This window comes from Dasypus novemcinctus, chromosome X (genome assembly GCF_030445035.2).
Source record: "Dasypus novemcinctus isolate mDasNov1 chromosome X, mDasNov1.1.hap2, whole genome shotgun sequence".
In the NCBI taxonomy this organism is placed as follows: domain Eukaryota; kingdom Metazoa; phylum Chordata; class Mammalia; order Cingulata; family Dasypodidae; genus Dasypus; species Dasypus novemcinctus.
In genome coordinates, this window is record NC_080704.1 from 115,725,464 (window position 1) to 115,741,241 (window position 15,778).

At 40.4% G+C, this 15,778-nt stretch overlaps 1 protein-coding gene across 1 annotated transcript in view; it reads right to left on the reverse strand.

The window, feature by feature from the left end:
* Positions 1 to 15,778, reverse strand: part of COL4A6 (collagen type IV alpha 6 chain) — a 486,161-nt gene that overhangs the window by 79,583 nt on the left and 390,800 nt on the right. The window contains exons 4-5 of the mRNA XM_058291502.1: positions 13,731 to 13,865; positions 12,981 to 13,025 (exon numbers count right to left, since the gene is read on the reverse strand). Coding sequence (XP_058147485.1) covers positions 12,981 to 13,025; positions 13,731 to 13,865 — 180 coding nt within the window. The remainder of the gene's footprint in view (positions 1 to 12,980; positions 13,026 to 13,730; positions 13,866 to 15,778) is intronic.

Here is a 15,778-nt window from a genome sequence, read left to right on the forward strand (position 1 = left end):
AAAATGACTGATGCTTTCATAGAACCCAAGCTGAAGCCAAAGGGGTCAAGAATGAACAGATAGGATATCCAAGTAGCTGCAATTTCACCTTCCCTGGTGTATTAATCAGCCAAAGGGGTTCTGATACAAAATGCCAGAAATTGGTTGATTTTATAAAGGGTATTTATTTGGGGTAGGAGCCTTCAGATACCAGGCCTTAAAGCATAAGGTACTTCCCTCACCAAAGTCTATTTTCACTTGTTGGAGCAAGATGGCTGCCAATGGCTGTGAGGGTTCGGGCTTCCTGGATTCCTCCCTTCCATGGTCTTGCTTCTCTCTAGGCTCAAGGTTCCTTTCTACCTGGGGCTGGTTTCTCTTTCCTCTGTAAGCTTACTTCCTGGGGCTCCAGCTTAAATCTTCAGTATCAAACCCCAACATCAAAACTCCAACATCAGAAGCCCTCAGCTCTGCCCTTTGCCTTGCCTTTTATCTGTGATTCCCCACCCACCAAGGGGTTGGGACTCAACACCCTAATCATAACTCAATCATGTCCAGGTACAGATCAGATCTATTTTTGGAATTCATGAATAATATCAAACTGCTACACCTGGTTACAAAGATATACAATGGCAGGATTTAGGTTTCTGGCAGCTGAACTGCTACCAACAGGGAGTCATTCGAGGGGGATTCCTCACACCAGACTGGAACTTGGGCAGCCTGGCATAGCTGTTTACATTAGAAACAGTGCTGGATTTTTGGTCAACAGAAAAGAGGCAGTTCCCATAGTATCTCCTCTCCTGGGATTCTAGTCTTATGAAAGCTGCTTGGTCAAAACTAAATGAGCTCTGGAAAAACCATATTTTCAGTCTCATTTTCTCATGATTACATCAGGCTATAGCTTCAGATAGGGAACTGTATCTTCTCCTCTTTCCCATACTCAATAATAAGGTTGTCGTTTTGCTGGAGAATTAATTATCATTCTCAAACAGTTGGTCTGAGGTCAATTCTTTTGCAGAGTTGGACTTCTTAGGTGCATAGAGTCTGGTTTTGGTATTGTAATACATTAAAAAAAAATATATATCAAAGGCAGCTGTGTTTTGGGTCTAGAGGAAGGACATGACCTGAATGACCAGAATTCTAGATTGGTTAATGAAAGGTAGACCTCCCTCTCTTTTATTTCCTATTTCTTTTTTTGAAATACTTTCAAATTTATAGGTCAGTTACAAAAATAATACAAGTCCCATACAAAGAATTTCAATATAACCTTACCTCTCCAGTTACCCAGATCTTAACATTTTGTCAGATTTGCTATATCTATCAATCAATCAATCAATCTATCTATCTATCTATCTATCTATCCATCTACTATCTATACCTTTCTATATCTCTTATCAACTATCTACTTCTTGCTCCTTGAATACTTAATACTGTTACGTACATATCCTAAGAAAAAGGATATTCACTCATGTAACCACTGTAAGATACATTTATCAAGTTCAAGAAATTTGACTTTGATATAAAGCTTACAGTCTATATTCCAATTTTTTCATAAGTCCCCAAAATGACCATTTTTAATTTTTCTCCTTCTTTTCCAGATCCCACCCAAGATCATGTATTGCATCCTATTCTCATTGTCTCTCCAGTTGCTTTCTTCTCTCTTCTTTTTAATTGTGGGAACACATACAACACAAAGTTTCCCATCTCAACTTCCCATACCATTCAATGGGATTAATCACATTCACAGTACTGTGGTACCCTCACCATCATCCATTACTAAAACTTTCCCATACCCCCAAATAGAAACCTATACTTATTATACATTAACTCCCTATTACCCCTGCCTCCTGCTCCTGAAAACCTTTACTCTAATTTTTGTCACTATAGACTTGCATATACTCTGATATTTTCTTTGTAGTTACCATGGGGCTTAAATTTAACATCCTACAACTATAACAATCTCATTTGCTTTGATACCAACTTAACTTCAATAGCGTACATAAATTATATTCCTACACCCCTCCCTCCCCACCTTTATGTAGCTCTTGTCACAAATTACATGTTTAAACATTATGAGTCCAAAACCACTGATTTATGATTACAGTTTATGCATCTGCCTTTTAGATCCTGTAGAAAGTAAAAAGTGGAGTTACAAACCAAAAATACAATGGTACAGGAGATCTTTATTTCTTCATGTAGCTTTGATCTATTGTCCTTTCCTTGTAACCTGCAGAGCTATTTTTAGCATCTCCTGTACTGCCCATCTAGTGGTGATGAACTCCCTCATCTTTTGCTTATCTGGGACTATCTTAATCTGTCTTTCATTTCTGTAAACCAGTTTGCCAGAAATAGAATCCTTGGTTGGCAATTTTTTCCCTTTCAGCACTTTAAATATGTCACCCTTACTGTCTTCTTGCCTCCGTGGTTTCCAGTGAGAAATATCCACTTAATCTTTTTAAAATTTTTAAAATAATTTTACTTCTTTAATTCTAGATTTCCCACAAATGAAAATTGAATAGTGCTAAAAATCAGGTTGTTTTTAGCATTATCTTAAATTTTCATACTTTGCTTTTTTAATTGTATTTTTTGAAGATACATAGATCACAAAAATTGTTACATTCAAAAAATATAAGAGATTCCCATATACCTCCAATCCCCCAACCCCCTCCTCCCACATCAACCACCTCTTTCATCATTGTGGCATATTCATTGCATCTGGTAATACATTTTAGTGTACTGCTGCACCACATGGATTATAGTTTACATTGTAGTTTACACACTCCCCCAGTCCATTCAGTGGTTTATGGCAGGATATATAATGTCCAGCATCTGTCCCTGCAATATCATTTAGGACAACTCCAAACTTATTTAAGGTCCATTATATGTGACACATAGTCTCTCTCTTGTGGCTTTCAAAATTTTCTTCTTATCTTTGGCATTCAACACTTCAATTACAAAATGTCACAGTGAGGGTCTATGTGGGTTTTTACTGTCTGGAGTCTCTTGAATGTCTTTGAAGTGAATATTAATGTCTTTTGTTAAATTTGGGACGTTTTCAGCCATTATTTCTTCAAATATTCACTCTGTCCTCTTTCTCTCTTTTCCTTCTGGAGCTGCCACAATGTGTATGTGTATTGGCATATTTGATGGTGTCACACAGTTTCCTCCGACTCTGTTCACTATTTTTCATTCTTTTTTTCTTTCTGCTCCTTAGACTGAATGATTCCAATGGTCTTATCTTCAAGTTCTCTGATTCTTTCTTCTCTCAGCTCCAATGTGCTATTGAATCTCTTGAGGGAATGTTTTTATTTCTATTTCTGTGTTCTTCAGCTCTTATTGTTGCCTTTGCATAATTTCTGTCTTTCTATTGATATTCTCTTTGTGTTCATCTGTCATTTTCCTGATTTCCTTTACTATATGTCCATGTTTTCCATTACCTCTTTGAGCATATTTAGCACCATTTTTTTAAAGTTGTTGGTATGCCCCAGGTCTGGTCCTTTTCATGGATAGTTTCTGATGCTTTAATCTTTTCCTTTGCTTGGGCCATCACTTCCTATTTCTTTGCATGCTTTGTAACATTTTAGTGAAACCTGAACGTTTTGATAGTTAATGTGATATCACTGTAATTTAGACTGTGAGTCATCTGTTACTCCAGTTTTTACACAGCTAGTATTATGACAGAGTTTTTCTTGATTGCCAGGAGCTAAGAAAAAGAAAAAAAAAAGAAAATACCTTTCCCAGTCTTTGCATATTGACCTGTGCAAATGCTGTTCTTCAGGGCTTATCTATACAATGAGTTTAGAGAGTAGCTCCAGATCAAAGTGCAAGGGTCTCCCTGCTCATTTCTGCACATGTCTTGTCTTGGGCATGTGTGTGTGACCCTATGAATTACCCCATTTCTAAAGTCCCCTCTTCCCTAGGAAACAGCTTCTTCGTGATCTTGTATGGCCTAAAACTAGCAATCCTTTGCCTCAGGCAGCACAACTTAACTACACTTCTGCAGTGTTCTGTAGGAGTTCCTTGAAGTGCTTTCTACACATAGGACAAGTTCTGGGACAGCGAACCCCTCAGGTTACCACCAGAGAGATTGGGCCAGACATAGATCAATCCAATATATTCACAAGGATTACTCTGCTCTCTTCAGAACCAGGAACAAGTATCCATTCTGATAGTGCAGACAGGCTCTGTGCTGAACCGGTAAGGAGTGGGGGAGGGCCAACTAGGGAACCAGTAAATCCTACCACTTTTAAGTAGCATTTTTCTTGATTTGGCACTTGCCCTGTTACTACAGCCCTTTAACTGTTTTCTGGACCTTGGAGAAAAATGTTTCTGTCAGTTCTTTATTTTTTTAAAGATTTATTTATTTATTTCTCTCCCCTACCCCCCCCCCAGTTGTCTGTTCTTTGTGTCTATTTGCTGCGTCGTCTTCATTGTCTGCTTCTGTTGTTGTCAGCGGCATGGGAATCTATGTCTCTTTTTGTTGCATCATCTTGTTGTGTCAGCTCTCTGTGTGTGTGCAGCGCCATTCTTGGGCAGGCTGCACCTTCGTGTTGGGTGGCTCTCCCCATGGGGTGCACCCCTTGGGCGTAGGGCTCCCCTATGTGGGGGGCACCCCTGCATGGCACAGCAATCCCTGCGCATATCAGCACTGCACATGGGCCAGCTCCACACAGGTCAAGAGGCCCGGGGTTTGAACCATGGACCTCCCATGTGGTAGACGGACGCCCTAACCACTGGGCCAAGTCCGCTTCCTCTGTTAGTTCTTGCTGGCTGTTCAAAGCTTCTGTGGGGGAATGGAACCCTAAAGCTTCTCACTCAACCATCTTGATTGGGAACCCCTCCCCTCTTTTATGAAGTAAAGTGTATATATTTAATGATTTAAGGGGAAAATGCAGTATGTTCAGAAAATAACCTTTCAAATCACCAGAGGAGACAATCTTTTGTCAAAATATTATTGGGAAAATGTTCCATAGAATTCAGTTTCATTTTCATTGTTATTAAAGTTGTGGGAGATAGACATATTGTTAATACAAAGACATGAGTCCAGTTGCTGGACTTGTGATTTTAAGTCCAGAGGAATGGTCAATAAATTTGTATTCACAATTAACTTGCTTAATTTTGTTCCTCTCTAGATGCAGGTGATAATTTTTAGTTGTGCTGGGGAAGCTGAGGCAGCTAATGAGAGTCATCAACTTTTTATTATCACTTGGAATGGTTATTCTTATTTGCCCTGAATATCTATACTCTACCTTTCCTTAGCTCTGTTCCCTGGGGTGATAGGGGTGGAAGTCTGCCCTCTTTGAACTGTAACCACCTAGGCTCCCTTACCCTCTGTTTCCAAGTTATATTTGACCACTGGGAGACTCAGGCAGGAGATTGGAGGGCAGGAGGAGAACAAGCATAGGATATTTATTTCCCCCATGCCCTCCCTGTTTGGCTATATTTCTCACAATGGCCACATTATTTTACAGTCTCAGCTCCTTTTGAGCAACCTCTATTCCATGGCTCCAGGTCTCATTGGGTTCCAGTATTACCATTCTGTCCTTGCTGCTTCCTGTTAGTTACTTCACCATCCCTTGTTGGTTCCCTTAATCCTGTCCACATCCTTGTAAATATGCTCTTTGTTTAATTCTTTTCAGTTCACCCACTGAGTAGTGTCTGCTTCCAGCTGGGATCCTGATCATCACTTAAAAATATCCCAGCAAAACCTGCTAAGGGTTAACTGGAGGTTATCTTTCATATTGGTAATGGGGATAAGTTAAGGCACACAACAGGCTGGCTCAGTACCAGGGAACTTCCTTGCTCCTGGGACCTTGTTTCTGTTTTATACCAACACTGATTCTTATCCTCTGGTGCCTACATATTTTTTACTTGGGCCCCAATCATTCTTCTCGACTGAGCTCCTCTTATCTACTTGCAGTATTCCAGAAGTACTTATTTACTCTTTCCTACTGTCACTGAATTTTCTGAAGTTAATATTTGACCTCTGATATATATCTGCAAGCCCTTTCCTCTCCCGCTGACACCATGTGATGAGGGATAGTGCAAGTCAAACTTGTGCTCTAATCCCAGGTTTGCCACTTTCCGACTTGAGCCTCAGTTTCCTCATCTGTAAACCTGTGATGAATAGTACCTACCTCATAGGGTTGTTGTCAACATTAAAAATGAATAATGCACACCTCATTTGGTTATTGCTAAAAGTAAATTAGACTGTATTTATTAAATAGAAGATGATAAATGGTAAATCTTCTCTCAGGCAAGTCAGTTAGGAGAAGCCTTAGGCTGTGCTCTACCTCCTAACTCTTATGGCCATGTGCCATAAAAGTGCCACAACATTTATGGCACATGGCCCTTTCTGGCCATTGCCAATGACTTCATGCATGTGCCAGCTCTCTGAAAGAGTGTAGTGCTGGTTCTATATAGTTACAAGGGACTGAGCAGACAGAAAAAGAGTATCCCTTGCATTCCAGAAAAGCAATGTTCCTCAGAACCCAGATTTCAAAGGAAAAATTTCCATTTGGTAAGTGGTATGTGTTCACTTTGAGGATATAAATCTGGAATGTTTGTTTACAAGTTTCCATTCAGAGGAAAGTTTGAGATTGATTCCATGGGAAAAGCTAGACATAAAATGCAAAGGACGAATAAAAAACCCCTGCTCCCAGTTTATTGAATTGAAAAGAGTTGATGAACACACATTTCTTGGGGGACCCAACAACTCACAGTTCTGATATCATTAAAAGCCACAACCTACCATCCCTGGTCGATGTTGTTCTAATGTTAAATCTTTTGATGAATGGTTGTTTGTTCACTCTTTTGAATGGATGCTGTGCCCCTTAGTGCAAAAACTTGTATTATCATGAAATGACTTGCCCACTCATGTTGAAACTGTCCACATGACAGCAAAAATGAAGTTTTGGAACCTAAACCAATGACACATATGTTAACAATCAGCCAATATTAAGAGGGGAACCAGATCTGTGCAGTGATCCAGTTTAGTAAAATGTGTTGGGGAAGCTGCTGGCGTCAGCCAAATTGCTTAATAAGTACTGCTGTAAGTTATACAAAATAATTAGTCTGACTAAGCCTGGGGTGTCTGTTTTCCTCTGTCTGAGGGAGTCCTGCCAGTCTGAGAATTGTTGCCTGTATAGGCACTTAATGTTAGAGAGAGTTTCCCCAAATACTTTTGGAGTTCCTACTATATGCTGAGTTCTCCTCTAGGGGCTCTGGGGACTCTGACAGGAGTAGAAGACAGCATCTGTGCTTTCAAGGAGCTAGGTAAGACTGTCACCCAAGACAATTAATAAAGACCTTAGGGCCCTACAAAATGAGGAGATAGATCGTGTGGTGCAGACAACAAGAGATCCTGGGTGGTTAGAGATAAAAGGGAGAGGTAAATAAAAGATTCTCTAAAACTACTTGAATGACTGGAAGAGAGGGAAGGAAGGAAGGAGGATTGCAGGTAGAAGCTTGGAGCCTGAAGCTATAGCAATCAAAAGTAAAAACAAAACAAAACAAAACAAAAAAACAATAAAAAACAAAAACCGAAAAAACAAAAAACAATGGGGACTTCTCTGGAGAGCAGCAAGATCAATTGGAGGACTCTGGCCAACAGCAACTGGATCTCCTAGGCAACGAAGCCCCAAAGAGCAGTGATCAGTTCCTATAAGCTCTAAGGCTCTCTTGGCTGCAAATTGGAGGCCAAAGTATCCAGTTGGACTCTGAGGCAGGTTCCACCTCAGAATTGCAAATGGTCTCTGCCTGACAGGATTCACTTCTCTCTTGCTCCCATTAAGATGGATGACAGGAGAAAGCATAGTATCGCCTTCAAATCCTTCACTCATCTCTGGTAAAGCCAGACCCACAGGATGAATGTTAAGAGGTTGCCTCTAGTTTGCTAGCTTCCCTCATCCATTGGCTTCCAGAAGATACACACTCTGAGTGGAAAATCTGATCCATAGGAACATAGACATAAGCAAATACCAGGGGAAAAGGATGGTCAACACCACCCATATATTTCCCCACTGGCCCATTTCTGGGGATCAGGCAGGTTCTGTACTTAAATAAAATGCAGAAATCTGCTGGCTGACTTCTAGACACATGTAGCAAATACAAGGTAAATGAGCCTTCTATTTTCCAAATCCACAGATGTCTACTAGATCTCAGAAGAAAATGGATCAGAAGAATATCTTTGAAGGCAGAGCTTTATGCTTCCTCTGTATCCCTGTAGGAGTGCTTGCACATGGCAGGTTCTCAAGAAATACCTACAGATAGCCACAAAGTGATCTAAGCTACTTTTCTTATACTAGATGATGATGTAGTGTAACAAAAGCAGCTGTTGAGTCTAGAGCTTACCAAACTATGCTTTGATAGGAGTTCAGAAAGAACCTTCAGAGGTTTTGGGAAGGATAATCACAAGCTCTAGCACTTTCCCTCAAACGGAGGATCTCCAATTTTTTCTGTTTCATATGTTGAGTAGACATGCAAAATTCTGTTGTTCTTTTAAACAAAGCTTGAAAACCACTGCAATAGACAAAACACAGCCCAGGTTAAGTATTTGATATATAGAGAAGTGGCAAAGGGCATAATTAAAATGTGATAGCCAGCAAGTTTCAAATATTGCCATTTCAAAGGCTGGAGAAATGTTATCATGGAACTCCAGTGGTGGGATAAATAGGGATATAGGATGAAAATAGGAAAACTAAGAGGTTGATCTGGATGGCATGGGAAAAGGAGATGGCTGGTGTCATCTTTGGAGTAGTTGCTTTGTAAAAACTAAAATAAAGTTTACTCTGAAATGAGATGAGACTGAGGATAAAAAATTACTAGAACAAAATGTACAAAGATTTCACTAATGGTTGTCTGGATGGTGGAATTATAAGTATTTTTTCTTCTTTCTAATTTCATGTACCATCTTAATATTCCAATAATGGACATGTAATACTTTGTAAGTAGAACAAAATGGTATAATTTAGAAAAAAACAAACACTAGGATAAAAGAGCAGGAGATGGGATGGGAGAAGCAGAACATGTTTGGCTCTGGGCAGAGTAGGTAGCCTACTCCCTTATCTTTACTTAATGTGGATCCACTGGGAGCCAACACATGCTTAGTCCTGCAAACCATCAAAGAGACAAAGAAGAATGTGTTCCTGTCTTCAAAGGACTCACAATCTAGTTTGATAACCTGTTTTACTCCCACTGCATCATCAGTTCCTGGCATAGTGTGAAGCACTGAGTAGGTGCTCAATAAAGTTTGTTGAAAGAATGAATAAAACATATGTGAAACAGCACAGAATATAAGATAGACTAGACATTACATTCTACATTGCATTATAGATATGCTGCATAAGCATGTGTGTTTAGCTGGGCTTGGCCAGAACATAACTGAGGAGAAAGCAGTGTCTTCAAAGTCTTTCATCACATCCCACTTGCTTGCTTTCAGTATTCCCCTTTCTTCAATTGCCCTCATTTGTTCCTTGGAGACCCAGGGTACTCTAATGTGGCAGTGCCTTCCACTCTTCAGAACCAGTTCCTTATCCCCACTCAAAACTCCCCTAAACCCACAAGACCCAAATCATTTTGATTAAGTACTGATGGTTCCTTATGGCTGCACCTCTCCTCCCTCCAAACATCTGATTGAGGGCTGCCTGTTTTTTAATCCAAAGGAAACTGTGTGACCACTGCCCTTCAGACCTCACCACACACGTTTTAGCATGACCTCAAGTATACTTGCATGAGACAGGATGATGCTAAGGCAAAAGCGCTTGGGCCATGAGGCAGAACCTGGAGCGTGATATTAAGAAACATTCCTGTAGGGAAGTCATCAGATCAATATATTGAATTGAGATGCTTCAGGGCTCTACCCATCCCCCCACCCCCCACAGAAGCTTTGAACAACAAGCAAGAACTGACAAAAACATCTTTCTCAAAACTCCAGAATCAGAGGACTATAGTAACAGGGCAAGCACCAAATTAAGAAAAAGGCTATTTAAAAGTGGTAGGTTCTCCTGGTGCCCCAGTTGCCCCACACCCCAGCTTGGCAAGGAGCCAGCCCATACTCCCAGTATAGATCCTTTGTCCTGCTACCAGAGGGAGCAGAGTAATGCTCCTGTACATATTGGCATTGTATATGTTTGGCTCAGTCTGTCTGGTGTTGGCCTGAGAGATTTGTTGCCCCAGAACTTGCCCTGTGCGTAGAAGGCAGTTCATAGAGAGACCTATAGAATGCTTTGGGAGAGCAGTCAAGTTATGCTGCCTGGGGCAAGACATTGCTAGCTGTAGGACATGCAGTATCGTTTGACCAGGACTATGAGGAAACTGTTTCCTAGGAAAGGGGGACATTTGGAACTGTGTAAACAGGAAAATTTATAGAGCCATACACATATACCCAAGACAAGAGTATGTGCACAGAGGATCATGGAGACCCCTGTGCTTTGCCCTGGAGTTATTCTCTAAACTCACTATGTGGGCAAGCCCCAAAGGAAAGCATGTGAACAGGACAATTTGCAAAGAATGGGAAAGGCATTTCCCTTTTCCCTTCTTTTATTTTCTTGTTAGCTCCTTGAACTCTAGGAAAGTTCAGTCATAACACTAGCTGGGTCAACACTTAAGGAATAAACACCTCATAGTCTTAATTCCAGCAATAACACATTAAAATATCAAAATGTCCAGGTTTCAACACAAGGTCACAAAACATACAAGGAAACAGGAAGTGATGGGGTAGGCAAAGGAGAAGATTAAAACATCAGACACCATCCATGAAGAGGACCAGATTGGAACATATTGGACAAAGATTTAATAACAAATGGCCCTAAATATGCTCAAAGAAGTAGAAGAAAACATGGACAAAGAACCAAAGGAAATAAGAAAAAAATGATAGATAAACATGAATAGAATATGAATATAGAGATGAAAATTATGAAAAGGAACAAAAAGGGGTGAAAACCATAGTAACAGAAATTAAAAATTCCCTTGAAGTGTTCAAAAACAGATTGGACCTGGCAGAAGAAAGCATCAAAGAACTTGAAGATAAGACCATTGAAATCATTCATTGAGAGGAACAGAAAGAAGAAAGAAAGAAGAAAAGTAGGAGCAGATGTGGTGCAAGTGGTTCAGAGCCTGCTTCCCACATACAATGTCCTGGGTTCAATCCCTGGCCCCAGTAAAGAAATAAAAAAGAAAGAAGAAAAGTGAAGAGAGTCTTAGAAATCTGGAACACTTTCAAAGATTCCAATGTATACATTGTGGAAGTCTCAGAAGGAGAAGAAAGTGTGAATGGGTGAAAGGAGGCAGAGAGAATATTCAAAGAAATAATGGCTGATATCATACCAAATTTAATGAAAGACATGTACATATCTAAGTTGCACAACCAAACTCTAAATAGAATAAACCCAAATAGACCCTTGCCGTGGCATATTATAATAGAACTGTTGAATGCTAGAGAATTCTGAAAGCTGCATAGAGAAACAACATGTCACATACAAGGTAGCTTCAGTAAGATTATGTGGTGATTTCTCATGAGAAACCATGGAAGCAAAAGGCCATGGGATGACATATTTTGAAAGGAAATAAATTGCCAACCAAAAATTCCATATTCAGCAAAACTCTTTAAAAAATGAGGACGAGATTAAGACATTCCCAGATGAACAAAAGATGAGGGCATTAGTCCTCACTAGACCTGCCCCACAGCAGACACTAAACAGAGTTCTGCAGATTGAAAGGAAAGGACATTAGACAATAAAGGGAAGGTGCATGAAGAAATAAAGATCTCCAGTGAGAGTAATGATATGGGTAAATACAAATGCCAGTACTATTGCATTTTTGCTTTGTAATACCACTTTTTAATTTCTATAGGAACTAAAAGGCAAATGCATAAAATGTAAGGAGAAATCAGTGGTTTTGGACTCATAGTGTATAAATTTATAATCTGTAACAAAAGCCACATAAAGGTGGGAGGTCAGAGGGGTATAGGAACATAGTTTATGTATACTATTAAACTTAAGTTGGTATCAAAGCACATAGTTAGAGATGTAGGATGTTAAATTTAAGCCCCATGGTAACTACAAAGAAAATATTTGAGTATATGCAAGCCTAAAGAGACAGGAATTAGAGTATAGGTTGGTAGGAGGACAGGGACAGGGGCAATATGGAGTTAATGCATAATGGGTGTAGGGTTTCTGATTGGGGAGATAGGAAAATTTTAGAATCGAGGGTGGTGAGCGTACTGCAACATAGTGAATGTGATCAATCCCATTGAAAGTTATGTTTGGTAGTGGCTGGGATGGGAAAGTTTATGTTGTATATATGTAGAAAGAAAGAAAGAGACGGAGAGAAAGAAATGGAAGGAAGGAAGGAGGGAGGGAGGGAAGGAGGGAGGGAGGGAAGGAAGGAAGGAAGGAAGGAAGGAAGGAAGGAAGGAAGGAAGGAAGGAAGGAAGGAAGGAAGGAAGGAAGGAAGGAAGGAAGGAAGGAAGGAAGGAAGGAAGGGAGGGAGGGAGGGAGGGAGGGAAGAAGGAAGGAAAGAAAGAGAAAGGAAGAACAAGTAAAGAGACAATGACAATTAAATGCAGTATATGATCCTGGATAACATCTGTCAAGGGAAGAGAAAAGGCTCAGAGGGGCATTACTGGTACAGAGGGAAAAACTGGAATATAGACAGAAAGCTGTATATCAAAGTTAAAGTTCTTGAACTTGATAACTGTACTTAAGGTAGTTACATAAGAGAATATCCCTGTTTTTAGGAAATATACATGGTAGTATTAAGTGTTCAAGGTGCATGATGTATACAACCTACACTCAAATGTTCAGAAAATGGATTGATCTTGGTAATAGATAAATGATAGATAGATAGATAGATAGATAGATAGATAGATAGATAGATGATAGAACAGCATTTCAAAATGTTAAAATAGGTGAATCTGTGTTTCTGGAGGTGGGGTTAGGGGTATGTTGGGGTTCTCCATATTGAGTCTGTATTATTTTTGTAAACTGCACTATAGACATACTCACCGGAATCCCATTGATGCCAGTGAAACCAGGAACTCCCATGGGACCCTATAGAAAGGAGCAAGGAGAGTAATGTAAGAGACAATGCAAATGATTTCCATTACAATCAGGATTTGTTCCTGTGACTCAATGAGCAAAGTTCTTAATAAGTGCTTCGGATTCCCCCTTTCAACATTCTATTGCCCTGCTCCCTATGCCAATTCCAAGTCATTACTTGCCTCTATCTAAGGTATGCCCTCTGCCGAAGGGCATGTCTGTGTTCTGAGACCAGTTCTTGTCTTAGGCAGGGAACATAAAGCGCTGCTAAACTCAGCCAACTAGCCACCATGACATTATCAATGTCCTTTCTTGCAGCTCTTTCTCTGAATTTGTGATGCAGACTGCTTCCAAGAATTCTGAGTCTTTGCTTCCCAGTCTCGCTACTTATACTCCTAATCTCTGTTGCCCATGTGATTGGACTTCTAACTCATTCCTGGTTCAAACCCATATGATCTGACCGCAGTGAGCCCACTTGTTTAGCAAGGAGCTAATAAATTTACTTTTTGGCTTGTCTGCCATGGGAGTCTCTCTTGAAGTGGGTTGATTCATTAGCAGAACATCACCCAACCCACCTCATGTTAAAGTATGTAGCCTGGTAGTAAGGTATTCAGGTATAGTATTATTTTCATAAATGAGCAGAACTGAGATTTAGAACCTTTTACCTTCATACATATGAACCTTGAATCAAAAGAAATCAAATTTTGGGGCTCTTACCATATCTCCTTTTGGTCCATATGGTCCCAGAGAGCCTGGGGATCCCCTTTCTCCTTTCAACCCTGATAAACCACCAGGGCCATTGAAGCCTTGAGGGCCTATTGGGCCTTGATTTCCAATTGGTCCAGGTTGCCCCTAAGATGGACAGAAGGAGTGCAATTGGTCAATAGAGGACTTCATATTAATACTTCTCTTCCCATTTTCCCATGCACAAAGAATACTGGCATTACTTCACTAAATAATTTTGGCTTAGTGATCTATAAGGCATGCCAAGTTCCAGACAGATCAGAAAAAGCTATTTTAGGGGCTGCTAAGCTTATTTGGAAAAGAACACATTTTATAAGCATATTTAATAGATTCATGTGCACTAAGAGCCTTCAACTTTGTACTTCTTAGAAGCTTAGTAATTCAGGCTGGATAATGTCCTCTTCCTAGCTAATGCCAGGTCATTCCTCAGACTATCAAAATAGTAAAAGAACAGAATGCTTGAGAGCATCATGACATTTTATAACTCACATCCAAATGACCAATCACATGCTTGCAGTGAAGCCCAGGAATGGTTGTGTCTAAAGAATATTGCCCCAGGGGTCCAGAGAGGGGAGAACCAACCCATCAGAGTCCCAATTTTGTGGAATATCCCAGAACCACACTGGTCCACTTGGAAATGGGCACTCATGGGGAAAATATCCTCCACCCCACCCCCAAATTATTTATCATTGCCTTTTACACATACCCCCAAACTGCTGTAGCATTGAATGTTTAAAAGATGAGCAATCTGAGAGGATCCATTAAGTATAAGTTATGACAGCAAGAGGGAACATGCCCAGATTTTAAGTGTTCTTGTGGTAAACGTGTTGGTAACAATTAAACCTGAGTTCAGGCTGGCATTTTAAACTCAACCAAGACAGTTAGTCCCAGTCGGTGCAACAGAGGAAAACTAGTCTATCATTTAGAACAAATTCCAGTAGGGACTGACTTTTCTTGGCAGAAAAATGAAAACCATTAGTAATGTGCATTACCTCTGAAAGAGCAGAATACCATATCAGGTAGAAAGCCTACTTTCAAAAATGCTTCCCACCTCTACCTCTTGGACCCTTCCTTCCCCATCTCCAATCTCCAATAGATTGGTGAAAAACCCTGAAAAAGGCCCTAAAATATTCTCCTTCAAAGTTTGCTTTTTAAAAGGCTAGAGTCATGTACTGGAGATGCATGTAGCTACCAGTTGTGTGGGTTCTTCAGGGTATCAATTTCAACTGTCAATCTGGCCCACAAAAAAACTGGGACACTTGCAAAGAAGTAAGAGACACTCTGCCCAAAGAGATGCAATTCTCTGGGGCACCCACCCAGCACTCAAGTTCCCCAATACCCAACATGTTCCCTACAAAGGGTACTAGGCTGCAAACTGTTTCACAGGAACTTACTTCTGTGATGTAGGAATGAGGGAGTGGGGTAGGGAGTGAGCTTTCATTTTTATGCTATTATCTCCCACTGATGCACTTTTGTTTAGAATTATTCTGTTGTAATTTTTCTTGTAATTTTTACAAAAGCAAAATACAGAAAAGAAAGAAGTTAAAAAGAAAACGAACAATATTTTATATATTTTTTAACAATTTTCCTTACTCCCATTTCTGGACTCAGAAATGTAGAATTTTTTAAAAAAAGATTTATTTATTTATTTAATTTCCCCCCTCCCCTGGTTGTCTGTTCTCTGTGTCTATTTGCTGTGTCTTCTTTCTTTGTTCGCTTCTGTTGTCACCAGCAGCACGGGAAGTGTGGGCGGCGCCATTCCTGGGCAGGCTGCACTTTCTTTCGCACTGGGCGGCTCTCCTTACCAGGTGCACTCCTTGCTCGCGGGGCTCCCCTACGCGGGGTCACAATTGCGTGGCAGGACACTCCTTGTGCGCATCAGCACTGCGCATGGCCCAGCTCCACACGGGTCAAGGAGGCCTGGGGTTTGAACCGTGGACCTCCCATGTGGTAGACGAAGGCCCTAATCACTGGGCCAAGTCTGTTTCCCAATATTTTAAAATAACGGTGTTGGTGGGGGC